Here is a 27184-nt window from a genome sequence, read left to right as displayed (position 1 = left end):
CATAGTTGAAATTTGGCAGAACTTCAGAACTTTGGGGAAGAAAGCACGGTGAAGTCTACTCTTTAAATACTCTTATATTCAAAGCTGTTCCTTTTCAGTTTCTCTTTTCTACCTTCTCTATTTCAGTGGATTTTCTATAATGTTTATGATACTAGTTTCTTTGTACTACTTTTGAACACGATTCTCTTTCTTTATTTTAAGAATACTGGACCTCATTTAGCATTGGTTTATGTAAGATGACTCCTGTCTTGCTCCCCACTGAATTCAGTAGTGTTTTCATTTACTGTTGCTTCCCTTCTGAACAGCAGTTACAGACTTTTTAATGATTTTTTTTTTGGTTTGTTTTGTTTTTTTATGAGTAGGCTAAACTACACTTACTTTTCCCAGGGTCAAGAATTTGGAGGTGTACTAAAAAGTGGGCATGCAGAAAATGCCACTGTGGAAAAGCAAGGCTGTCATCCATTTTATGAGTCTCTAATTGCTGATCCATATGTTGCAGAAGTAAGTTTCTGTTACAGAATTCTGAAGTGTTAATTTTTTGTGGAGATCTTATAATTAATTAACAGTATGGATTTTGAATTATTTGTGTGACTTGCAAGGATTTGAAATTTTGTGCAATAGTAGGAAAAATTTCAGCATTAAACACAAAAGAAAGCAAGTGCAGGAACCAAGGTAGATAATTGCATCTGATATAAGTGAGCTAAATGTAACTGCAGGGTGTAGTGTGCATGTGTCAGTTATCTTATTTTACTTCTAGTCTGAAATCAGCTATGGCTCATACCAGAACAATTCTTTGGAAAGCTTTGCAGAAGTATTGCTGAGAACACAGAAACTTACAGAAACAAAAAGTGAAGGAAAAGACCTACTTCCAACAACAGAAGGTATGTGTATGTGTATAGCCACTCCTGTATTTACTATATAGAGTAAACATAGGAGAATTCATGGATGGTTTTAAATATGGGGAATTGCACACAATGACCTGAAGTACTGTCTGGGTGTTCTGTGGGAATTGGGATCTGGTTCAACATCTTACATTGGTAAGTAGTCTTGATAGAAGTAGCTGCAGAATTTTCAAGAGAAGTGGTATTTTTAAAAGGAGTCACTCAGTAAAGGCTAGAAACCTGCAATCTGAAAGTTGGCTTTAAATAAGCAGAAACTGATGTTTGGGGGGGCTGACAAAGGTATGAGCATTGTGGGAGGGAAAAATTGTTGAAGGTTTTCTGAATACTACCATGTACAGATATTTAAATGGAAACTTGCAACCCAGTGTTAATGTTATTTGTATGTATGCTTGTGTATTCACTTGTTCAGATTCTGTGCCAATTTGTATGCAGATTTCAGTATTTCAGGGTCACTACAGTATTTTATTTGGTAATTAATGCTTCACTGCTGCTTCTGGAATCATCAGAACTTTTTGTCTTCTTCTGAAATGTCTATGTTTTATAGGTTATGCTTAATAATTTACCTGAAACAGTTTCACTTTTTAAAAAAAACCAAAAGATCTCAAAACCGCCTATGATTGTTTGTCTTTCCTTTTGTCTGTCTCCTGCTGGTTTAAGAAATGAACTGTTTAAATATTTACATGTTGTTAGTGTTGTTTGAAGGAAGATATCTCTATTATATCTTACTCTGTGGTAAGTTCTGCCGTGAAAAATGATTATATTTAATCACTTGCAATATGAGAAAAGTTTCAAGTGGGACTTTCTTCATAAGCCACACATTTTTATTTCAACTGCTTAGTGAAAACCAGCATATTTGTCCTACAAGTATATGATTCAGTAGTTTGAGATATTTGCTATTTCTACAGATAACCTCTACAGCTGTAATATAATAACACTGTGAATTAGAAAAGGTCAGCAACAGGTTGTATAAATGGGGATGTATTCACATTTTGTTCCTTTCATGCTCTCTTAATGCAAATATAGTTTTAAATCAGTATTTACGATCTCTTTTCTTGCATGCTGAAAGCCCGTAGACTTCTAGCTCTGATTCCTGTGTCTTAAAGGAGGGGGAGGCAAGGATTAAAAAGTATTAGTTGCTTTCTTAGGGCAAATGACGTTAGTTGGCAGATCTTTAGTGATACTTCCTGCTGTGTGACACCTTTTGGTAGTCAGTAGACGTTCTTACACATAAGTGTAATGTAGCTTTCTGTAAATGAATAGATTGGTAATTTGCTAATTGTAATGCATTTAGCCCTGGATTAACCCTATTGGATTGCACCTCTCCCCATCCTTAATGCTTTACTTTATCAATTCCCTTGAAAGTCCTTATGATGAGTTAACACTTTCAGGATTGTGGAGCTTGAAAAATTTGCATATTAATAGCACACTGCCAAAATTTAAAATAAAAGTCATGCAGATGTGATCCCCATTTATTATTCTCTGGGGGTTTTTCCCATATTTTCAGGGTCACTCAAAGGTTTTGAGAGATTTTTGCCATATGAAACTTGAATGCGAACATGAATTATTAGCTACTAGTAACTAACAAACATAGCAGATTTCATTTTATTTTGCTGAGAAGTTTGAATCTTGTTTCTTTCCTTCTAGCTGTCTTCTAGGACAGCTACAGCAGCAGGTTTCAGCTCTGTTAGAATTGACAAACCTGAAAAAAGATACAGTTCAGCAAAGAAACCCTAGATATACTTGGTGCATTGTCTTAGGAGAAGTTGCAGTACGCATTGAACTCTGATTCTATTACTGTAGCAGTGTCATGCTCCAGGTGTCAGGGAATGGCTAAATGGTTTCCCCGGAGGCAATGTGCATGAAAAAACTCAAGATCATGTTTGCTGCTCCTCTCGTGGGTTTGGTAGGGTCACAAGCCTTGGACTTTGAATTTTCTTGTCCTTTCTATCTGAATGTAGGTGGAAGACTGAGCATTTTCAAGCAAAGTGGTAACACCCGTCACTTTGGGTCCAGTAAAACACTCTTTCCTCAGTTGTGCCACTGCAGTGCATCCAGACCTAGCGTGGCCAAGGCAGTGTTGTGCTTCTCTGTTTAATTACAGTTGTCTTTCTCCATGGCCCTTAGGGATTTTATGGGGAAGATGAGAGATGAGATGAAGATGAGATCTGAATGCAAAATTACTACAATTGGTGGCTACATTTTGTTGTAAGCAGATTAGGTACTAAACTTGAAGTAAACTCAAGGAAGTCAGTCATACCTATTACTGCTCAGGAGTTTTAGAACAAAGAATAGCTTAATTTTTTTCCATGATTTTGCATTTGCTTGCAGATACGGCTGTTTAACTACAATATAGACTTTTAAGTTTAGTGAGATTTTGTCACATCTAAAAGGACAGTGGAAGACTCAAAGCAGGTTTTGCGTTTTTTTGTCAGAGAAAAAAACGTGGGAAAAGAGTTGAAACTGCGTAGGTATTGATAAATTCCGGTTTTCACAAATAAACCATTTTCTCCCCTACTTTGCCTTCCACACAGGCTTGTGGCATGAAGTCCTGCACAGGCAATAAAAATTATTCATAAACCAGATAACTTTTTTTTTTCTTTTTTTTTTTTGTTTTTTTTTCAAGGACAGTGGCATTGTCTCTTTGCTTTTCACTGCCTGTCCTTTCTGGTTTGCCAACCCTGTAACGTTTAGTCCCTTTGGCAAATTTCAAATTTGGCAGTGATCTGAAACGATGCTAAGTTCCTGTATGTTTTGTGAAGATGTATGAGAGGAGAGAATGGCATCCTGCTGACGTCTGTATCCTGTAATTTGAACTCAGCCCTGTTAGACATCAGAGAATTCCCATAGGGCTTCACTGGGAGACAGAAGACTGTATGAAATTAATCTTTGTGTATACACATGTTAGTGTATATGTAAAGTAGGTTTGTTTGTATATATATGTACATGGATACACAAACACATATCTGCACACAAGCACACAGAAAACTTACATTTATTGAACCAGTACAGGGAATGTTTTTTTCCTAAGAAGAGATAACAATGGAGGCAGGTCTTTCTTTTTTAGTCCATTATGTCAACTGGGATGCCTTTGTGTTGAGCTTCATGCAAGAGTATGAATAAAATCATACTGTTTTCTGACCTTGTATTGATGCCATGTTCTTTGTCATGATTGCGATCTGAAGGATGAAGATAAATTTTTGCTAGTGTGGCAGTTGTCATGTTGGAGATGTTCAGGTGGAAGAGAACCCACAATTTCTGATGTATTTCAAGGCTTTTCAGTCATTAATTTTCCAGAGAAAGGGAGAAGAGAGCAGAACCCAAATTCTTCTTTCCGTCCTTCCAGTTTTTTCTGTTCAACTAGAGGTGGTTGTAAGAATCTATAAAGAAACCTCGCTTGTGCTCAGAGTAGGAAATATCAATTTTATGAACTAATTCATCAAGATTTTAATATTGCGTGTTTCTAGAGTCCTGTTATTTTTGCGTGGACAGCATACATATTTTGAATGTAGCAGAAACAAGCTGTCAGCAGCAAAGAAGCTATTTGAGTTGTAGATCATAGGTGCTGTTGGACAGGCTTGTGTTTGCAGTAAGCGTGGTGCATTGCCACGTAGGCAGCCTCTGTGATGACTTGTCACATAGAAATTTGTTTTTTCAATCTGACTGAGGTCCAGCGTGTAAATCCACTTCAGGCTGATGGCAAATTAATGGTAATCTCAAAATTGTAATTGGTCATTCAAGCCTTTTATAAATCATTCTTTGGAACAAAGAATTCACTGGGTGGCTGTGCGTGTAAAGTAATCAAGTTTCTTGCCAATGTGCCCTCAGGAGTAGTTTGTGTAATGTGGGAATATTGGTATTTGAGACTTCCTTGAAATAAATAAAGAGGTAAGTTGCTGGAAGGAAGTTTCTACAGCTTGGAAGAAGAAAAACAACAACAATAATAATATCATAATCTCTAAAAAAGGAAACCATAATGTTATTTTTCTGGTATACTTGCAATTCCTTCTGCAATTTCTGGTCCCAGGTTTCAAAAGACTTTGGAAGTTTTCCCTGGAACCCATAATTTATATTCTTTAGCCTCAACACTGAATACTAAATGTATCACGATAGTTGTTGTTCTGTAATTGTTTGGAACTTTCGTAGCAACCACAGTGATGATAGACTTCACTAGCTTCATGAAGGGAAGATCCTGTGACTGACTAACAAGTCTTGGGTGCTCACATTATGTCTTGTGTATTGATTCTCTTATTTGTGTAATGTGAAATATGGTGTTTTTTTTAAAAAAAAAACAAAAAAACACCAAACCAAGTTTGGTATCCATAATGTAGGAAAAGCAGGTAATTTTTGTGTCAATTTTACCAGAAGTATATCTTTTTATAATCACAGTAACTATTCATTAATGCATTAATTTCGACCGTCATGCTGACAAGTTTTTTATGATTTGTTGTGTTCAGTGGTAAGTGAATTAGAGTTCAGGGTTGAAGAGAAGACATTTTGTACCATTGCTTAGGTTGGTATCTTCGAATGCTTACAACATTACGTTACTGCCTTGATTTTACAAGCAAAAGATTTACTTGTCGTAAATCAGTACAGGTGATATTTTAGTGGCTTTGTTTAGCATCTGTTACTGCATAGTCTCGTTTGGTTAATGCATCAGCCACTTTGCCTGGAAGTCAAGGTAAAGCTGTGCTGCAGTTTAATTACATATTATCTGTTTCTGGATTGCACTGATAAGTGTTTAATTAAGTATGTACAGAGTGCTTCGAGGTAGTGTCTAATAAAATACTGTTACACTGAAAACATCTCATTTGCTAACTGTGAAGACTAGATGGGTCAGTAATCAAAGCTTTATTTCTGCTCCCTATGTGTTGCAGTTCTGCTACAACTGGCAAGTGATGCTTTACCAAATGATATGGCCTTGTCTCTTGCCTATATGCTTGCACTGCCGCAGGTATGTTGACAGTGATTTTGTTTGTATGTTTTTGCCAGGAAGGACTATTCATAGCTTTTCAAAAGTCCATAAGAAAATGTAATTTCCTTATGGTTTTAAAATCTAAGTCTTTGAATTCATTTAATTACAGATTTTTATAGATTGGGTTGGTGCATCCAACCCAAACACTGAACAAATGCCATTGAACTGGCTTAGGAGCATGGCACTGGCAAAAAGATACATTTTCTTAAAATAGTAGTTGGGTGACCTGACTGACAGTTCTAATGTAGCTCAGAAATATGGATAATAGTTTTGTGGTATAGAAGCATCAAAACTGTAGTTGGAAAATAATTTTAGTTAAGAGTTTATGCAAGGGGAGAAAAGCATCATAATGTTGAATTATCTTTGTGTGCGTGTGTAGGTTACTGATTTACTTCTGTGCCAGAAAAACAATGTCAGAGCTATTTCTAAATCACAGCAAGTAGCTTTGTAGAAAGTTTGTGCACTTAGTGTTGTATGCTTGCTAATTCTTTCATCTAAATTAATGCTCTCTTTCTCCTAGGTGGTAGATGCCAACAAATGCTTTGAAAAGCAATTACATTCTGCGTTATCTCTCCAGCTGGCAAGTTATTACTATAGCCTGCAGATCTATGCTCGTTTGGCACCATGTTTCAAGGACAAATGCCACCCTCTCTACAGGGTTAGTACTCTTTCTTTTTAAAACCATATTCATTAATGTGCAGCATTAAAGCTATTCTAAAAAGCCAGTACATGAGTTAAGCCTGTTAAGGAGCTGATCTGACTTATACTGTGAACAGCCTGTTAAGTTACACGTAATTATTCCTCTACAGTGCTGTAAACAGACAAGTACTTCACAATTTGTGGAAGAGTTTTTGAAGCACAGTGTCAAGTGCCATTTATAGATAATAGCACTATCGGTCTTCAAAGTAGCTTATAAACACTAAGCAATAATGAGCATAGCCTCTGCTGTCATCTTACAATACTGATAAAATATAGTACTTCCTAGGAAGAGTCAAGTGTTCATTTAAACCAGAAAGCTGCTATTCAAGAAGTTTCCATAGCCTTCCTTAAGGTGTGTTGTTCTGTATTTTAGGTTACATATGGCTTTTTGAAAATTCATCCTCATTCATTGATGAATATGTTGATTTCCTTTTACAAGTGTCTCTTTTAGCAAAGCTGTGCCATTTCATCTTACTCATCGCCTGCTATTAAACCAGTTACACGGTAAACTCTGAACTAAATCAAAGAAGTGACATATAAAGGTTTAGTAAGGCAGCAGTTGCCATTCCTACTAAGATACCTTAGTAAAAACTCTTCTTTGCCACTCCTTTCTGAATTTACACCAGTTCTTTTCTCCTGTACAGAAGCTCTCTGGACTGTTCAGTTTTCAGCCTAGCTCTGCATTAGAGCTAAAACCACTTCTGGTCACAAGTTTTCTGAAAAGAGAGACCATGAGTCACCACCGTAGCATGAGAAGAAATTTTGGTTTTTTCTTCCCGTATTCAGAATGACTCCTGATTTACAGAGGAAAGTCTGTTTTGATATTTGCCCAGTTCTGCAATTGGGCAGCCTTTCACGTTCCTGCTGAGATTTGCATTCTGCTCTCTTATGTTTAGAAGCTAAAGGAAAACTTAGCCCACAGCTAAAATTTGTGGAGCTTGAAAATATGTTGGTTGTGAGGAATTCATTCATGTTTCTTTGAGCATAGGTCCACCTGCTGCAAGACACCTTTGATGAAAAAAAGATACTTATTTTTTTTAGTTTAGCTTTTTTAGACAGTCTTATAGAAAGAGCTATGAAGCTGTTCGAAAGAGTAAGTCACAAGAATGAGAACAGAGATGTTAAAGATTGAACTCCCAATTGCTATTTAATGGCAAGTTGCTTTCCTCGGTGCCATACCATTTGCTGTCCGTGGGAATAGATCTAGCTGTGGTTTTTATTTTTGTGTTTTCTAAGAGCTTGGGGCTGGGGGGGTGGGGGGTGGGCGGGCAGGCAGAAATTAATTTAAACTTTTATGGTACAAATTTTTATGAAGATGGTAAACACAGTTGTAGATGTAATTCCATAGTAGATTGTCTTCCAACTCATGCCACTGGTGTCTTGCATCACTGTTACTTTCTGACTATTTCTCAAAAGAGAAATGCGTCTCTAGGTTCTTTAACTGTATAATTCAAAGCTGCTCATTTTTCTTAATGCCCAAAGATAACCAAGTGTGTTTTTGTGGGTGAAGGTGTATAACCAAATTTTCCCCCCTTCCCCCCTTCCCCCTGTTCTATACCTTTACATATTCAGTAAAGATCTAAATCTGCCACTTTAGCCACATGTCTAGAAGTTGGATCCTCAGGATCATAGGGCATATATTTTTGTATAACAGCATCTGAGTCACAGTAGGTGTGATTTCTCTAGTCCATTCAGTCAACTGTCCTGTCTGAGAACTCTAGCTGAATTTATAAGAAGCTGTATAGAAACATGGAGAAATCTATACTTTGTGTCTACTTTAAAATAACATTATATAAATCTTTCAAAACAGTACATGAGTACCTCTGGCGTAATGGGAGAAATGTTCTCAGAATGAAAATGACAGATATTTTAGAAAGATAATGAAGAGCAGGAGTGGGAGAGTTCCACTGGCTAAGACAGAATTTTAGGACTTGGTTGTTAGTCAAGAAAAATGTTTTGAAGGAATGATTGGGTCTGTTGAATGATTTATTTATTTATTTATTTATTTTTAGTGTCACGTGAAATACTGAAAGATAATATCTGCAGATCAAAACAGAATCATAAATTGCCAGAAATTCTCATTAACTTTTTGTACTGTTGATGGCCCAAAGGAAATCAGCTTGATAATTTCTATTTCTGATGAAGTTATTACTTTGCTTTAAGGAGAAACAAAGGGATTTGGTTGTAAAGTACTTCTTTAGCTTTGTACCCAAAACAATTTTGAATTTTAGTTGTTATAACAATATAAACATAATAGTTATAGTTTAGGGCATCTGAGCTATATTATTTTCTTATCCCGAGGAAGACGTTAAAGGAGCTTTACAACCAAATAAAACCACAGATAAAGGTCTATAAGAATAATGCCAGGCAGAAGAAGAGAACAAGATTTCCAGAAATGGACTGACTGGAAAGCATTCGTTTGAGGAGACTCATTACCCTTTGAGAAGCTGTATTTATTTTTGGTTTAGGTCTGTACTGGGCCTGGCAGGGATGGGGTTAACTTTCTTCACAGCAGCTCCTATGGGGCTGTGCTTTACATTTGGGGCTAGAAGTGTTGGTAACACACCAGTGTTTTGGTGCTTTAGCTGCTGCTGCACCCTGCTTGCACAGCATCAGGGCTGTCTCCCCCCTGCCACTCTGACTCACTGCTCGCTGCTTCCCAGGCTCCATGAGTGAGAAGAAAAGCTGTACAGCAAGAGATTTGCTGCATAATTTTTGCTGTTAATGGCTTATCTCCTCATTTGTCATATCCTGGTGATCTGATAAGTCACCAGAACAAATATATCTGGGGGATTGTTTACTCCAGAAAGGAGTGAAGAAGTTTAATTACCCTAAGGTTAATTAATATGTTATGTTCTTGTCCTCGTGCTAATCTAATGCTGAGGTGTTTCTATGATTTCAGAGAGGAGTGTTTTACTGACAAATGCTGCTAAGTTGCAGAGGGGAATGGGAATTTTGCAAGTAATAGCAGATGAGGAAAGTTGCTGTTGGCAGAAGATTCTTAGGTTTTTATTTTATTCTCTTACCTGTTACTTTCACTCAAGAAAATGAATTCTATTCCTGTCCTTTTGTGCATTGCAACTGGCAATATGTCGAAATGGTAACCTCGGAAATTCTCCTTCGTGATGCTTTTGATGCAGCTTAGAGTTGGTGAAGAAGCTGGGAGTTCAGTTCCACAGGGTTAAGTACCCTGATATAACTGGCTTTTCAGGCACTTTGTGAACGGGTGCATTTATACAGTGAACTCGTGCTCTGTACGTTTAACCTGCTTCCCTTTTCTGTGGCTGCTGCTTAGGGAAGCCTCTATCAATCTCTCCGCAAGAGGCAGAATTAGGTCTGCTTGCACCTCACGTAAATTGACTGTCTACAAAGTAGGGTTTTTTCTGGTTTGGTTTTGTTTTTGTTTTCTCTCTCTGTTTCTATCACAACTGTTGTGTATTTTAGTTCCTGTGCTGTTTCTCTTTATTCCTGTCTGTTGTTTCTGTCTATTCCCATCTTCCTCCGCAAGACTGTATTTAGTCTCTCTGTACTGCCATCACCACAATGGCATCCGCAGGCTTTAAGTGCATTAGGTGGCTGTGACAAATACGTCATGTGTGTCTTATTCTCTCTCATCTCCTTTCCCATAGGGAAAAAACAGCACGTGGAGCAGTTTTTTAAATTGTTATGCGCTGATACGTGTTTATCTATTTTTGCATAAATGAAAGCAAGGTCAAAAGAACAGTGCTTTGAACTTGGGACTGAATATCTAAAAGTTTGTGTTGATCTTACCAGGAGTTCATTCTGCAGGCTTGACCTGGCTCCCAAGGCAGTTCTGTTGCTTATTTGTATAAGGTTGACCTTAATTATAAATACAGCTATATTAAGCCAGAGAAGCAGAACTCCCAGCTGTGGTCCTTATGCTACAGCTTTAGGTAATATTCTCAATGTAGGATGTTGAGAATAAAATTTGAACTGGAAATAATTACTATGTAAGAAGGCTGTATACGGGAGGAGAGAGAGAGGCAGATCCTGTGGGCTACCAGATGTGTTACCCGTGTTGTATGAGGTGTAATGGCTTTAACCTTACTACATGGCACTGTAGTGCAGCTAGAAGTTAAGTCTATACACGTGAGGTAATCTCTCCTTGGAAATCAAATACTCGTTAAATGCTTGCATGTTGGTTTGTGTTTAATAATAATATCTTGTCACATTCTTAAATTATTAACTCACTAGAAATTATATATGCATTTTTAATCTCAAATTGGATTTATGTACATGAAGTTGTACTGGAGTCTATGAACACTGACTGCAGTACTGGCAAACTGTGTCAGACAGTCTTGTTTCATTCTGTCTTGACATCCAACTTTTTATCCATAAACACAATGTCTGGCACTAAGTCTGTTGTAGATGGTAAAATGGTAGTGTTCTTTATTGTTGGCTTATGATGGACTTAAAACATGATCTTTACTCATTTGAGTTCTGATTCAAGGTATTGGCTCCTCTTTGGCCCTTCTTCCTGTTACACTAGTGATGCTGAAAACTAGCAAATTTCCTTTGACAGTGTAATTTCTTCCCTTTGCTTCATTGTTTGAATTTTCTGTTGTATGTTCTGCATCAAGTTCAAGTTTCTTTGCTGGTCTTTAGGTTGCTCCACTTCCTTTTCATGCTGCTGTTTATGCTACCACTCCTTATCTTTTTATTTACCAGGCTGTTTGCTTGTACATGTTCAGATACTGTTAGTCATTAATACCTGGGGGTGGGGGAATCTCTCTCATTTGGTGTATGCTTCTAAGTCCAGTGCATATATGATGATTCCAAAACAAAAATTGGGAGAGGCGAGAGTAGAACTTTAATCTATGCTGTGCTATTCTCTCTCACTTTGGCCTTCCTGTGTTTGTGTGGAAGTGTGTGACCAGCAAGAGGAAGAGCAGTGGGGGAAGACACCATGAATGAAACATTAACTGGCAAACTAAGAACTGATCTTGGGAGAAGTATTCTTCGGGTTTGTTTTGTTTTGTTTTGTTTTTTGTTTTGTTTGGTTTTTTTGGGTTTTTTTTTTGTTTTGTTTGTTTTTTTTTTTTTTTAAATATGAAAGTAGGCCAAACAGTGTAGTCTTGATATATAGCATGACATTTGAATAGTTCAAAGAGCTCAGTATCATCAGAAAACTTAAATGTTTATTGCTTATCCCTTCTCCAGGTCATTGATAAGAGATTCTGAATAGAAGGGGTCTCAAAACCTGCTCCTAGAGGGCTAGCTGCTGGCTCTCCCCTATCTGAAAAGTGATCACTAAGCTTTCACCTCTCTTTTCACCAGGTTTCAGTTCATAAAAGGACCTTTCTTCTAATCCCTTGGCAACTTAAGTTTCCTGACTGGACTTTGGTGGGGAAACTTGTCAAAGAATTTTGGAAGATCTGTATGTATTTTGCCAGAGGATTGCCTTTGGACATGTGTTTATTGACACCCTCATAGCCCTCCAGGAAGCCAACAAAGTGGATGTCCCTTTACAGAGGCCATGCTTTTCCCCACCAACCTCTGTTAATGCATGTGCTCAGTGGCCTTATTCTTTGTTATAGAGAGTGCCATCTTACCAGCCATGGAAATCAGACTTGCTGGTCTGTGCTGCCTGAGAGGATCCTCTGGAGATCCATTCTTTCAGTGGGAATTACACTCTGGCACAGTGTTGGGTTTTTTTATTATTTTTTATAACGTTCGTTGACGCACCTTAGCCTTCCATTTAATGTAATTTCACGTTTGGCTTCCTTGAGAACTGAGTGGTGAAGCCATCTGGTCCTGTGGGTGTGCCAGCAAATAACTTAGCTAATTGGCCTGACACTTCCCAGGTGCCTTTTTCTAACTCTTCTAGGTCTTCTGAGCATTCTCCCCCATACCTTCAGCGGTGAGGGCTCACACACAGATCTCATTGATTTTCTCTGCTATGGACTTACCAATGGGTGTCCCTTTCACACCCTGTCACGAAGTAATCCTACTACTTCTCTCTCTGACTTCCCGATTTTGAGTGACTTTTCAGAACTTTTTCCTACCAGCTTTACCGTTCTTTATAAAACACTTTACAGGTATTTTTTTAACCCTTTCAGTTTCCTCTTTGGCCTATGACATTTTGTGAGTTTTCCTCATTGATTTGCTTATTCCTTAGTGACATCTCAACAAATAAACTTGGATTTTTAAAAATGAATGAATATCTAGGCTAACAAAATTTGAGAGATCACCGAACCCCTCTATGTTCAAAGGCTTAAAACTCAAGTAAGCTCTGCAGTCGTTGTGGACAGTTTTTAACATCTTCCAGTGTGATCCCTGAATTAGTAATCCAGCAATTAGTGGCATTGTGGTCAGGTTGTCACAACTATATTCATTTGGTTGAGATATGTTTGTTGTAGATAAGCTAGTGTTTTGCAGGTCCTCATATTTCTTTGTTAAGCACACAATGCTACAAAGCATTACCGTTCTTAGGTGGGACCAGATAGTATTTAGGCGACTCAGAAAATATGTTTGTGTTTTTTCGCTATTTTTTTTTCAAGATAAATTGTGCCCAAGAAAAGGAATTACAGTGTTTCTTACTTCTATTTCTCAAGGGTTATATAAGCTATTCTGTTAAATCCTACTTCTGAAAGCGGAGTGAGTGTTGTTCTTGAGCCAGCTATTCAGAAATACTCTTTTAAAAAAAGAGAGGATCTTCAAACCAGGCTTTCATTTCAGGAGAGGTTTGAGGTCTAGCTTGCTTGTGTTCCTCTGGAGACATATTTGTGGTTTTTCATGCAAGAGAGGTAGTTGAGATAAGCACTGATGCTTTCCTATTTGCAAAAGGTTTTGTTCTTCTCTGGGAAACAGCGTAAAGGTGACCAACAGCTTTTTGAAGCAGTCTTCCCTTAGTCAGTTGGCTCTATCTTTATTTCACTTTCTTCTTCTGTGCTTCTGTAATGACTTTCTCTAGTCAGTAAACATCATTAATCTTCCAAGCAGCCTGACTGAAATTTTCTATGCATCTTGCAACACAAAATATTTCAGGAAAATTTTATTCATCTGGGTTGGCAATAGAGGTAACTTTTCGGACAACGCTGAATTTACCTTAAAATATCTTCAGTAAAAATTCAAGGCAATTTGTAAACTAACTTGCAGATATTAACATTCAGTAGTCTTATAAATACTGCAGTTAACATGGCTGACTATATAATTTAATTTTGTGATGGTGTCTCTTTGACATTAAAACAAAATGTATAGATGAAATGAAATTTGTTAGCTGCATTTTCTTCCTGGTTTTGAGTATTCTGTTATTTCTAGCCAATGATTGTGGTACCTCTGCACATAGAGTTAAAAAATCCTGCAGAACGTGGTTTTGTATAATAGATGTTATACGCTGCTTAGTCCAATTCTGATACCGTCTTTAGTGTAATTTCTGAAGCAGAAATAAAAACAGCAGGTAATATTATTTTAAGGTTGTGTGCTAACAACATCTGATTCATAATTCAAAACTAACAGCCTAACTCTCAATCCTTTCTTATTCAGTCTCTTCTAGTGGCTTTGTTGGCAGAGAATATTCTTGGGACTCCACTTATGTCTTATCTTTAATCATACCAGCATCTCGGGCAACCTTTTGTCCTTAAAAGATTCAGTTACTTTCCAACAGAACGACCTTGAAGCGGCAGTGGCGTACGCTGCCTTCCTATCCAAGCGTTTTGGTTCTCAACCATTGCATTTCAGCATTGCTTATTCAAGACATTTAACATTCCCTCTATTAAAACAAGCAAACAAAACCAACACATACATGGTTTGTTCTTGGTGTACTGTGGTGACTAAACATTTTTAAGAGTATGAATGGGCTTTAAAATCCTTATACTTAAATATACCTGAGAATTATAATATGTTACAAAAACTTCTGATGGATCATTTAAGGTTATAAATCTGAAATAGAAAATTGTTTTAATATTCTCTGAATGTATAAGACCTACCTACAAGTTTGATAATTGAAGATTTATTCCTTAGCTCATGTCTACTTCATTTTTTTGTTAGTTTGTGCAACAAAGGTGCACAAAAGGTGTGATTTCACTGGGATGGGATTTGTTGCTTCCTGTATCCATTTAAAAAATGATTGTGAAAGCTGATCTTGAACAAATCAGTGTTGTCACCCAACAATATATGTAGCTGGAGCAGCGTGAGGACAAAGGAAGTTGAGGTATCCTTGTACTTGAGTGATGTGACAGAACAGGTTTTATTTCTGAGATGTTCTGGTCTTCCATCTCAGCCATATGCTTTATCTTTGGCTTTGAGCAGATCAGACAGGAGACAGCTGTGATCTGAAAGGTGGGCCACCCCAAATTCATATCATGCTGTGTCGAAGGTAATGTACTCTTGGCTTATGGTGTGACAACAGACTCAATTGAGAACAAGTGTCATTGATTTAATTCATGAAAAGCTGTCCTATGGAGGGATGGATTTTACTTCTTGAGTGATCTGATTCTTTCCAGTAAATCTTTTTTTCCTGCTTCGGTACATGAGGAAAAGTGTCACCTATATGTGTTTCTCTTCATTCTTTTTTTTTTTTTTTTCTTTTTTCTTGCCTTCCCCTCCATCAAATTTATAGCACATTGAATCTCTTGCAAAGGGGATTGTGGCAGTTGCTAGGATTAGGGGGAGTTCTCCTCCCTGAAGTGCAAGTGCTTTCCAGAGGTGTAGTTTGCCTTTCGTAGAAGTACTGGAGATGGGCAACAGCTAGAGACAGGATAGTGATCAAAGTGCAGCTGTGTCTGTAGCAGGAATTTTACACCCTCTCCCTGGTGTCTCTTGCTTTGCTTATGTGCTGTCATCTCTTAGTTTTGCTAAGAGATCTCCTTAAGAGATCAAAGATTTTGCTTGGTGTACATGTCTTCCTCTGCAGCATGATCTCCTTTCTTAGGACCACTTAAAATGGTATAGAACTAGCGTGTCCTCTGCATTCCCATTCAGATTCCTGTGCTTCACCGTGGTTGCAGCTTTCGATCATTACCAAAAGTTTGTAGTTCAAAAGATGATGGCAATATTTTGCAACTTTAATCCGGAAAGGTCCACAACATCAGTTACGTATTGGAGGTGGTTATGAGTGGACTAGCTTTGAAGATCTAAGCAGTTTTTCTCATCACTGTTCCTCGTCACTTCTGTGTTACAGTCTGAAGATCATTTGGAAAGATTCTTGGCCTTGAAATGAATAAACAAGCTAAATAGCCTTACAATGATCTAATATTATCTCAATGATATGTTTACAGTAGAGCTTTTTATTATTTATCTGTCTTACCATAGCTGTTAAGTTGTTGCCACTTCCTGAGCAGGAGTGGAACAGGAGAAAAACTGACTCAGATTCATTTTTTTTTTTCCCGGGTGTGTATGGCTGAATTGAGTCTTTTAAAGAAAGAAAAAAGAAATAGCAACTTGCAAGGAAAAACAAAATCGAATTTAAGATTATTTTAGGGATCAGGTTGAAGAAATTCCAAGATCAAAAGTTCTTATCTCTTTTTAAAACTGGCGCTTCTTTTATATTACCACAGTGTGACATAACAGACTCTGAAGGGCTTCACAGGTGTGCCTGCCAGAGGATGGTCAAAGAAAAATACTGCTTCAAAACGTCTAGTCAGGTGGACCCTGATCTCCACTGAGGCTTATTGGTAATGCCTGGTGTTGCGGTATTGACAGTAACTTGTCTTGGTCTGTGCTGAGTAAATCACATTTAATAGCATGGAATTAAATTAGCTTTATGCTGAAGTGATGGGTGGGGTATTTTTTTTTTTCTTTCCTCTCCTTTTTTTTTTTTTTTTTTTTTTTTTAAAATTCCTAAGCAAAGTCTATGCCACTATTGCCAAGGTTTAATACATCCCAGTCAGCTCTTGTGGCTTCTCTGGAATTTTATGCTATGTTTACTGCTGTGTTTCTGTGTAAACTACCCTTCCTGAGTGATCAGGGAGGGGAAGCTGTGTTCAAAGGTCTGTCTAGAAGCACAGGAGGAGATTTATCTGGCAAAACAGGGAGTTAGATACCTAAACACAGTTTCTAAGTGTCTGAAAGACTCTGAAAAGCCATCAGAGATAATAGTGTCATTGCGGTTTGGGGATTTTTTTGTGGTTTTTTTTTTTAATAGATAACATTAGAGAGAGAACAAGTTGAGTATGACTTCTTATCAGTCTTACCTGTCATAGTTCATTTGTATTTACACAAATTGCTGTAGATTTATTTTTTTTTCAGTACCTGTTACAATTTTAAGGTCAAAGAATTCGTAAACCCTATGAAGGATGCAGTAAATCAGCCTTTACTGATTCTACTAATTTTCTTTATCGCCAGCTGCTATTACTAGCTAATTATTATGGTCTTTTCAATTAAAAATGGTTAACACATTTTTGAATACTGGCAATACAGCTATGATGATCTTCCTGTATTAGTCTTTGTTAGAACAAGCATCATGTCTAATTGAACTAGGTATCTAATGGATATAGAAATATTTGTGCTTAACTTTAAAAAACATGTATTACTAAAAATGTGAAGATGTTAAAACATAAATACTTAAAATTATGAAATAGAAGTTCTATACAACTTGATACCAAACATTTCAGCTGTTTGTGTTGTCTCATTGAGCTTGTGTTGAATGCCTGATAAGTACTGTGCAAGCAGCACTGTTATTTAAGAAAACATTTTAAATCTATAGAAGGATAACAAGTCTGAGAGAAGGAAAAATGTGTGTCATTCCAGTAAATTACTTTTGCAAACAACTGCAACTTGGGAAAGATTGTTTTTTATATAATAAAAAAACCTAGAAGGTCTCACATCAGATGTCAGTGGCTTTGCATGAAGCAGGCTGTGGGATTTCTCTAATTTTTTGATTTCACGTGCTTTGATAGTTTGCAGCATAGGTCTTGTAAGGGATAAAATAAGACAACACTTGATTGAAAGATTTTTGGTGGTGAAGACTTCAACACAGTCCTTGGCAACTGTTTGCAATAAAATCAACTTGTGTCTTCTTTGGTGTGACTGTATATATGTTAATTTTACCAGCTATCAGATCTTGTACTTTTATTTCCTAGATTGAAGAGGTTTTGGTACTTTTTTACCTTAGATATGAATGGATATCCATACATGGGAATTCATGCAGGGTATGATTTGATTATTCTAGCTCTGTCATTAATAAGCTCAATAGACCCTGCTTCCAAAGACATTATTTGTATATTACTGTAAGACACGTTTCTTAAATCCTTTTATAACGTACTTCAGAACTTCGAAGCTGGAGAAGAACCTAGTAGTCTAGGGAGTCAGTTATCTTAGTGAAAAACATCAATCTAATTTTCTCGGTCCTCATACATACATACATCCAAGGATCACATTGTTCCTTTAAACAATGTGTATTTCAAATTATCTTCCACTTCCTTCTCTTTCCCTCCTTGGAACAGTTTGTCAGCATTATTTTTTGTTGTGGTACTACTATATCACACAGCTGTCCTTGATCCAGGTTTTCTAATTTTATTTTTATTATAACCTGGTTTTGAAACAAGAGGTAAAAGAGGTTCAGAGAAAAAAAAACAGTGAAACGATACTGACCAGTTTGATAGAGAGCAGTCCTGGCGAAACGGCACACTTATTATTGCCTCTTTGTAGGTGTTATTTGGCAAAAGCATTAGCAGGAAAATGATTAAGCTGATTAAATAGCCTAAAGGTGTTCCTATGAAGCATAACCAGGCAGCATGGAAGAGCGCACACAGATGCGTTCAGGGAAATGTAACAAATGGGGATTGAAGGTTGGCACTAGTGATAGGTGTCAGAGAGGGTGACAACTTTGTCAGAATATTATGATTGGAAGTAAGGTAGCAGATTACTTTTTTAAAAAGGTATTTCACATTTAAAGATGATGATTGCCCAATGTATTGAAGACACCAGTGGATCAAAAATAAAATGGTCTTAGTGTTATTTTAAGTTATTGTTGTAAATACTCCAGTTCTGGCACAAGCTGAAAAATTACATGCTATTCAGGAAACTTATTAAAAATGTTATCTTTTCATCTTCAGAAGCCATTTATCAAGGAAGAGTTCTGGCGTATTTGTTTGAAAATACTTTCAACATTGTCTTTGCGTACTTCATGAACAATCCTGTGGGCTGTGTGCTGGAAGAAGAGTACTGACGTTGGATTCCCCTCTTCTTAACGGAGAGAGGAGAAACCTGGCAAAAAAAGAGCAAATTTTCCCTCATAGGTTGTCAGAGGGACCTGCGTTTCTCAGTGGGCTGTACAGACGATACAGGCAATTATGTTAAACAGGTTTCCTCATCTTGCTCTGACTTTCCCTGTCTCCATGCTCACATTCTAGTGTGTCACCTAAAATGAGATACCAGGGTACATAATAAGCAGTGGATTGGTTTCCAGCTGATATAACTGTATTGCAGAGGCACTGCTCTGCTTGCCTGTCTCTTTTCTGAGGTTTTATTATCCTGTTACCAATCTCCTAAGCAACCTTGAAAGAACTACTGATGTTTATAAAATCAATGAGTTTGCATGTTTAGAGGGCTTCAGAAAAATATCATGTGGAGAGGAAAAAGGATGCCCTGTAGCATTTAATGTGACTTGGTGAGCAGCCTGTCAGCTCAGGCTTGAAAACAAAAAATGAAAAAAAGAAATCCATTTAGAATGACCAGCAAGTCTTAGAAAAATTCAGGCATGCCTTAAGGTTCAGACATGTGGTGCATGTTTTACCCTGCTGTGCACTCTAGTTAATGTTCATAAGTTTAGCTTCTAATTGAGCAGAATCATTCTGTAATAAAAACAAAGTGTATTTGTTCAGTACACTCAACGTTCTTGAGATCACAGCAGTTAAATTAGCTGTTTCTTTTAGAAAAATATTTCAATTACAGTTGGCTCTTTTGGCAGCACTCCTTCCTCAGTGGGCGCTACACAGATGTCATGGTGCATCCTTGTGGGCATTGTGCTGCTGGTGGCCTCCTTTCTCGTGGAAGAGAGAAATTAAGATGTTGAGTGATTGCGCATCGCACACCTCTGTGTTCAAGTGCAGGTGCCTAGACATAGCCTAGCCATAGCAAAGTTTCGGTGCTTGACACTTGAAATGCGAAGATATTCCTTTTATCAATTCTGTAGAATAGAAGTGTATCAGAAATTGAGTAACAAAAAAACTCCAGTTTGCAATATTGCTTCCATTCTTACTTTTAAGGTAGAATCCCTTTTTTTTGGGTAAACTTACTTGTATCTTTTGTAATTGAAGAGAGATTTGGTAAGTTTTCATTATTTGTTGAAATGTTTTACCAATCATTTGCCAAATTCAACATTAATTAAAGTCAGGGATTTAAAAACAAATCAGTCATAGTGAAGTACTTGTTAGTATTAATTTGGTTAGGTAAGTTTGTGTGAATTTTTGTAGCATATGGAACAGTCTAAAACTTTCCAAAAGGACAAATTTTGAAGTCATAGCGAATAGCCCTTACGGAAAATTTGGAATTCTGTTGTACTTAAAACTTCTAAAAAATGGCAAACGCTTTTCAGTTCTGAATACAGGGATCAATTACAGAATGGTAAATTTTTCACAGAAATTTACAGGGCTTTTTAAAGTTTGTCTTCAATTATTTTCACAGGCTGATCCAAAAGAGCTGATTGAGATGGTCACAAAACATGTTACTCAGTACGGCTACTCGGACTGGCCTGAGGAAATTGCAACTTTGATAGATCAGCTGCGTTACTACAACGAACGACTACTGGATTTCACTCAAGCTCAAATTCTGCAAGGACTTGGCAAAGGAGTGGATGTACAGAGATTTACAGCGGATGGACAGTACAAGAGAGAAACAATACTAGGATTGACAGAGTAAGTAATTCCTGTTATGTTTATTTTCTTTATTTTAAAATGGAATTAGTTTAAGCTTTAAATCAGGAAAGTAAATTGAAAGTAGTGCTGACCTTTAGAAGGGATAAGTTAACCAGTTGCTTTAGATATTTACATAGTAATGCTGCTACAACTGGAGCCTTTTCTATTCAACTACTCCACTTAAATGAAATGTTGCTCAAATAAATGGATTTATAACTTTTAATGGAAGCTATAACTCTTTGTTCATTAACTGCTAACATTAAACTTAATAAGGGATGAATGAAATCAGAGCGTAAGTGGAGGTCTGATCTCTTCCTTTCATCTCCTATAAACCTGCTCTAACAATCTAATAGGGTGTGCCCAAGCATCAAAGTTTGTAATTAACTATAGTTTAAAAAAAAAAAAAAAAAGAAAAAGGTTAATAAATTGCATTTTATTTTTAATATTTTAGTTAAAACTACTATATATTACAATATTCTTCACACCACCGCCACCCCCCCCCCCCATAGTCATTTGGAAGTACTGAAGCCTTTACTGCACGTTCTGATATTTAGAGTGCTTTCGTCTCACCTTTCAGTTGTCCAGAATAGAAAAAAAGGAAAGATATAGGATAGTACTGTCTTTTCGTTTTAAAAATACCTTTGATTAACATCTGCATGCAGTTAAGCTGTGAACAAGTCATGAATATACTTGGATTCTATATGTTTTGAAGGCAATCACAGTTGAATAGCTGCTAGACTGACAAAGGAAGAGTTCTGTGCAATAAGAAGCTTTTAATATAATTTTTAATATAATTTTAAACTACTCTATGCATAAAGCTTTTGAAGAGTATATTTAGATGTTTACAGTCTTCCACCCATGTAGCTACTCATAGCTACAATTCCAGTAGGGATTTGTTAGTAAAAAAACATTGGTATGAAATGCTGAATAATAGTATAATCTCAGGTTTTGAACACTAAGCTGCTGCTTTGCATCTATAAAATCTATACCTGCATAGATTTTGGCATCTTTTAATGTTTCCATTGGAGTAACCTGTTTTGTATATATTTTTCATTGAGCACGTATCATATCAGTAGTGTGTCACTACGTGAATGTTGCATCTTGCTGATTATCTACAGTAACTTCAATACAAAAATCCTTCTGCTATTATAGATATCTATTTTGGGTGCAGCATGCTTACTTACAGTCTTATCCAAGAGTCCTTTAGATACTGTCTTTTGAAAAAATAAAGTAAATGTTACAAAGTTCCTTACAGTAAGTAGAGATCAAAACACAGCATGAAAGGGTTAGTAAAAATAAGGCTTCATAGCATGCGGATGAGAGTGGTAGTTCTATATTAGGCAGTTGCAAAGATCCAATTAATTACTTCTTCAACTTGCAGCTTCCTTGCTTTAATCTTCTCAGTTGACTCTTAATCTGCATTTTCTCATGAAAACAATGTGCAAATCTAATATAATCGTGTAGCATATATTTTCTTATTTCTAAGTTATCTTTAATTGCCTCATGTTTTTAATTTTTTCTGAAGTGCTGTTTGCAGGAACGACACCTGGAAGAGATGGTATCTTATTTACAAAACAGCTTTGTACTAGAACGAGCAATTTGCTAAAACTACTTAAATAGTTGTCAATTTTATCTTCCATACTTGGTGTGTTGACATTAGAGCTTGTTATGCATTATTTATCAAACATTTAAAGATCTGGGTGCCTCCCAGACTTAGTCAAGGTTAGTTCTCAAGCAGCTGACAATTTATTTTGGCAAAATAGAGCCAGAATGTATCCAGAAAGGAACTGAGGTAACTAGAGCAAGACTGAATGGGAATTCTTGAGTAATCAGGTATGAGTATATGTCCCATGTAGCTTCAGGCCAACTATGGTGTATAAGGTTTCTAAATTATTCTTTTACTTGAGGCCAGCTTTTGGGTGGCTGCTTTTTTGGGGTTTGGTGGGGTTTGTTTCTCTTTTTTTTTTTTTTTTTTTTTATTTACCTGCTCTGAGGTCTTTCAGCCCTTCACTTCTTAAAATGTTGAAATCAGAAGTTGTTTTTAACAATTTAATACAAATTTTTTCCTTGTCTTATGTCACTGATCTGAAATACTTTATATTTTTTGAAAAATTGTGCAGTTATCAAGCTATCTGAATTCTTAAACTTAGCTTGTACTTATTTTTGAACTGATTTTGCTGCCTATGAACTAGGTCTCTTTCCAGAAGACTAAACCACTGTATAAAACTACTTCGAATGTACTTCAGCATACACCATTGTATATGCTGTTGCTCTATTGCCAGTGTAGACACAGCCTTTTCTCCCTGATGCATTGCTGTTGCAGAACTTAACAAACAGCTGTACCCTTCCATCTCCTTTTCCTGGTTTCCTGCTTCTTGGCTTACATCTTCATTTCATTCCTCCAAGTTGGATTTTTTTTTTTAATATTTCTTGAGGGATGGACAGCTGGAAAAGTGGATCTCATTTCCCTTTATTATGATTGAATCTAGTGGTGGTTCTAATGCGTTGTAGCTGATTGATGTCAACAGAAAATTTTGAAGACAGTGATTGTGAGCAAACACATGCACATGTATGATACATCAGAGGTTTCAGAGAACAAGATAGAAAAAAATAAATTGCTCTGAGTTGCAAAATCTTTATTTTTGTGATCTTGAAGCTAGCAAATTCCCAGCTAAATGCTACTGCACAGGTGTGTGTATATATATATTTTAATACTTTTACGGGCATATTTTTTGATACTTTGGAACTACATGCTAGCATACATGCAGGGTAGCCAAGAACCATCCACAGGAACTGCTTCTGACTTTGTTTTTGCACCAGTCTTGGTTCAACAATACACAGGAGGTACATCCAAACTTTGCCTCACCAGAGCTTTCAGTGGGAATTTCTCTAGCAGTCCTCAGGCTCACAGAGACAAGCAATTAGAGCTGGACATGAAAAGAGGTGTGTAAAAGAAAGTTAAAAGTTCCTTTACAAGGTAATGGATGTTTTCTTACCTTCTCGTTGTATAACAACTACTTGTTCTTGTTTTGTCAGTGTTATCTTGGCAATGAGTAGCTTGTTACTGTTCCTCATTTATACAATATTGTTTCCTTAAACCTCCATTGCCTTATGCTGCCACTGCATGCTACTCAAGACAGAAGGATAGGATTTTAGTAAGGTTTATATGGGGAATGGATCCCATTAGCTCCAAGACCCACTGCTGATTTGTTTGATTGTCAGAGTTATTCTGCAACTAAAGCATTCATATCATCTTCCTCTTTCACTGAATCACAGAGTCACAGAGAATGGTTGAGGTCGTAAGGGGCCTCTGGAGATCACATGGTCCAATGCATCTGCTCAAGCAGGGCAGAGCTAGTTTTCCAGGACTGGGTACAGATGGCTTTTGAATACCCCCAAGGATGCAGACTCCATAGCCTCCTGGACAACTTGTGCAAGTACTCAGTCACCCGCACAGTAACAAAGTGTTTTCTGGTGTTTAGAGGGAACCGCCTGTGTTTCAGATTGTTCCCATTACTTCTGGTCCTGTCACTGGGCACCACTGAAAAGGGCCTGGTTCTGTCCTCTTTGCACGCTCCGTTCAGGTATTTATATACACTGATGAGTTCCCCCCTAAGCCTTCTCTTCTCCGGGCTGAACAGTCCCAGTTCTCTCAGCCTTTCCTCAAAGGAGAGATGCTCCAGTCCCTTCATCATCTTTGTGGCCCTTCACTGGACTCCCTCCAGTAGCTCCATTGTTCATTTCAGAAGTTGTATTATTTACTTTTTAAGTAGAGAGTTATGAGATCCTTCCTACAGATCATCTTTTCGTTCTGTCACGTTATTTTGTATCTGAATTGACCATACAAGGAAAGTAATATATTGTACTTTTTTTTTTTTTTAACTAATGAAATTATTGAGATCAGTGTTGAGGACTAACCTGCAGAATAGTGCTGTTAATCTCATCATCTCCAGTGTAGCTTTTCCTGAATATCCTCTGTTATCTTCCCCTTAGCCAGTGACATACTTGCTGTGCAGCTTTTGCATCAATCTTCACCTTAACTTTAAGTAGTTACCCCCTTGACAGTACATCAAGTGATTTCTGGAAAAGGCAAAGGAATGTAAGTTTACATGCGTTGTGATTTGGCAACAGCTGTTACGTATCCCTAGTTAAAAAAAAAAAAAATCTGCTTTTATGTATTTAATGACAACCTGCACAAACTGTGGCTACTAATCTGGAATTTACAATGTGGTGTTGTCATGGTACTTCTCCTTAATGTCAAAAAATTGAATAGAGCATCTGCCTCTAAGGACTAGATGACTCTTACTGAGTATTTTTGAAAAAGTTTAGATCATCGTTCTCTTATACATACATCATTGCTGGCTGGGTTAAAAATTGTTCTTCTGTTTGCATTGAAGAATTGAGTCTAGTGTAAAGAGGCTGGCCACAACTAGCTTTACTGGGCTGGAAAATCAGAGGGAAGGTGCTGTGGCCGTTGGAACAGAAGACACGGGATAGTGTGGCTTTTTTTGTGGTGTGGTTTTTGTTTTTTGTTGGTTTGTTTTTTTTTTTTCCTGTTTCCTCCTTCATAAATATATTTCAGTAAATACTTTTATCGAAATCTATTTCTCTTAATGCTTCTGTTCCACCTGGAGTACTACGGCCAGCTCTGGAGCCCTCAGCACAGGAAGGACATGGACCTGTTGGAGTGGGTCCAGAGGAGGGACACAAAAATTATCAGAGGGCTGGAGGTCTTCTCCTGTGAGGACAGGCTGCGAGAGTTGAGGTTGTTCAACCTGGAGAAGAGAAGGCTCCAGAGAGACCTTATTGCAGCCTTCCAGGGGCCTACAGGAAAGATGGGGACAAACTCTTTAGCAAAGCCTTCAGTTGTGATAGGATAAAGGGTTAAACTAAAAGAGGGTAGATTCAGTCTAGATATAAGGAAGACATTTTTTTACAGTGGGAGTGGTGAAACAGTGGAACAGGTTGCCCGGAGAGGTAGTAGGTGCTCCATCCATGGAAACATTCAAGATCAGTTTGGATGGGGCTCTGAGCAGCCTGATCTAGTTGAAGATGTCCTTGCTCATTGCAGGAGGCTTGGACCAGATGACCTTTAAAAGTCCCTTCCAACCCAAACTGGTCTAGGATTCTGTTCTGCCTCCGTTAGTTTACATGCATGTTATTCAGCGTAAAGTGCCTAATAATTTTTAGGGCTTGTTATTACTACGAGTCATCACAAGAAGGCTGTGGTTTTTTTGGTTTGTGGGTGGGTTTTTTTTTTTTTTTGCTTATGGTTTACTGGTTTTGTTTTTGTTTTGGCCATTAGGGCAAATTTATAAAGGAAAAAAACTCTTCTGATAGCTGGTTGTTAAGATTTTTCATCATTATGTTCTTTCTTGTGCTTTTCTACTCTGTATCCTAAATCTTATTTTGATTCTGCAATATCTGTAGTAACTATCGCAGTAGAAGGTAATGATATGTTGGATTGAGCATCTAAAAATCAGAATTCAGGTGTGTGGATGTGTCAAGTGTTCACCAAAGGTAGAGAGAAAATCATAGACTCCAGCTGTAAGCTTTGTTTAACATAGATCAAGATACAGTGTAGATCTACGTTTGTAAATGACAAAAAAAGGACAGGGAGGATATTGTCTCTAACCTGGCATGGTGGTGTTCCGCTTTCATTTTATTGTCATACATGGATTGTGATAATATAGAAAATTTTGTACTAAAGGTTATTGTTGCTTCTCAAAGTCTCTGCTTCACCCTCCCAGTATTACAGAAAACAATGTAATGAGTCTAAGGAAGGTGTTAAATATAATATGCTGAAGTCGCTCAATTTAACATGGGTTTGAAAAAGAGTGATGTGAATATAATTTTGTAAGCTGATTTACTGACAGTTGCAATTGTGTTTTGTAATAGTTCATGTTGTGTAAGCCTTTTTTCCTTAGTCCTACATGACTTTTTAATTCAAAGAATCTAAAACAATATGGTCAGCAGTATTCACATTAAATACTTTCCTTTTTTAAAAAAATAAATAGTTGTTTGTGACAGGTCTATTAGGATGTAATTGTAAAGAGATAGTATTTTTCTTGGAATTAAGAAAAAAATTAAGAAAAAAATTAAGAAAAAAACCCCAAAAAACCAAAACCACAACCAGAAAGAACAAAACTAGCCCTCCCCACCCCCACCCCCGCCCCCAACCCAGCATCAGCCTTAATAGTTTTGTATTGCACCTATACCAGCATAAAACCAAAAACGTGTCTCTGAGATAAAGCTTCAGTGGATTAGTAAAGATTAATATGAAGTTAAGTTCAGGCTTTCATCACTTAGCAGATTCTCCATCTGTTCTGTTGAAGGGATATACAGTAAGAAAAAAAACAGCTTTTAATAATTTACAGAGTGGACCTGGACATTTTCACACCTTTTATGCTGCAACTACTAAGAATGTTTCTGTCTGAGCTTCTAGGAAGGGCTTTGAGGACCTACATACCAGTTGTGCTAAAACACTGTAGGTGTTACAACTAAATCAAATAAATGCAGCCTGTGACACATTACATCATTTACCACTTGGTAATTGAAATTAAATGAAAACCTAGGTTTTTGCTTTAGCACAAAGGTTAAGCAGAACCTGTCATTGAGAACCAAGGTGTATGCAGAGCAGATACCTGTCTTTGGAATAGCTCTGTAGTTTGTTGTTTGTTGGGGTTTTTTTCTATTTTTTATTTTTCTCCCAAATGCAGTGCTGAGTATAAGCAAATGCAAGAAGATATACTTCGTGTATTTTTATTTAACTGTGATTCCAGTTTCTTGGTTTA

General features: G+C 37.1%; 1 protein-coding gene across 1 annotated transcript in view; it reads left to right on the top strand.

Moving 5' to 3' along the window:
- Positions 1–27184, top strand: part of NBAS (NBAS subunit of NRZ tethering complex) — a 177495-nt gene that overhangs the window by 80311 nt on the left and 70000 nt on the right. The window contains exons 36-40 of the mRNA XM_074153641.1: positions 388–501; positions 758–881; positions 5777–5853; positions 6395–6532; positions 20161–20390. Of these exons, the coding sequence (XP_074009742.1) occupies positions 388–501; positions 758–881; positions 5777–5853; positions 6395–6532; positions 20161–20390 (683 nt within the window). The remainder of the gene's footprint in view (positions 1–387; positions 502–757; positions 882–5776; positions 5854–6394; positions 6533–20160; positions 20391–27184) is intronic.

This window comes from Numenius arquata, chromosome 9, assembly GCF_964106895.1.
Source record: "Numenius arquata chromosome 9, bNumArq3.hap1.1, whole genome shotgun sequence".
Lineage (NCBI taxonomy): Eukaryota > Metazoa > Chordata > Aves > Charadriiformes > Scolopacidae > Numenius > Numenius arquata.
This window is presented reverse-complemented; position numbering and strand designations above follow the sequence as displayed.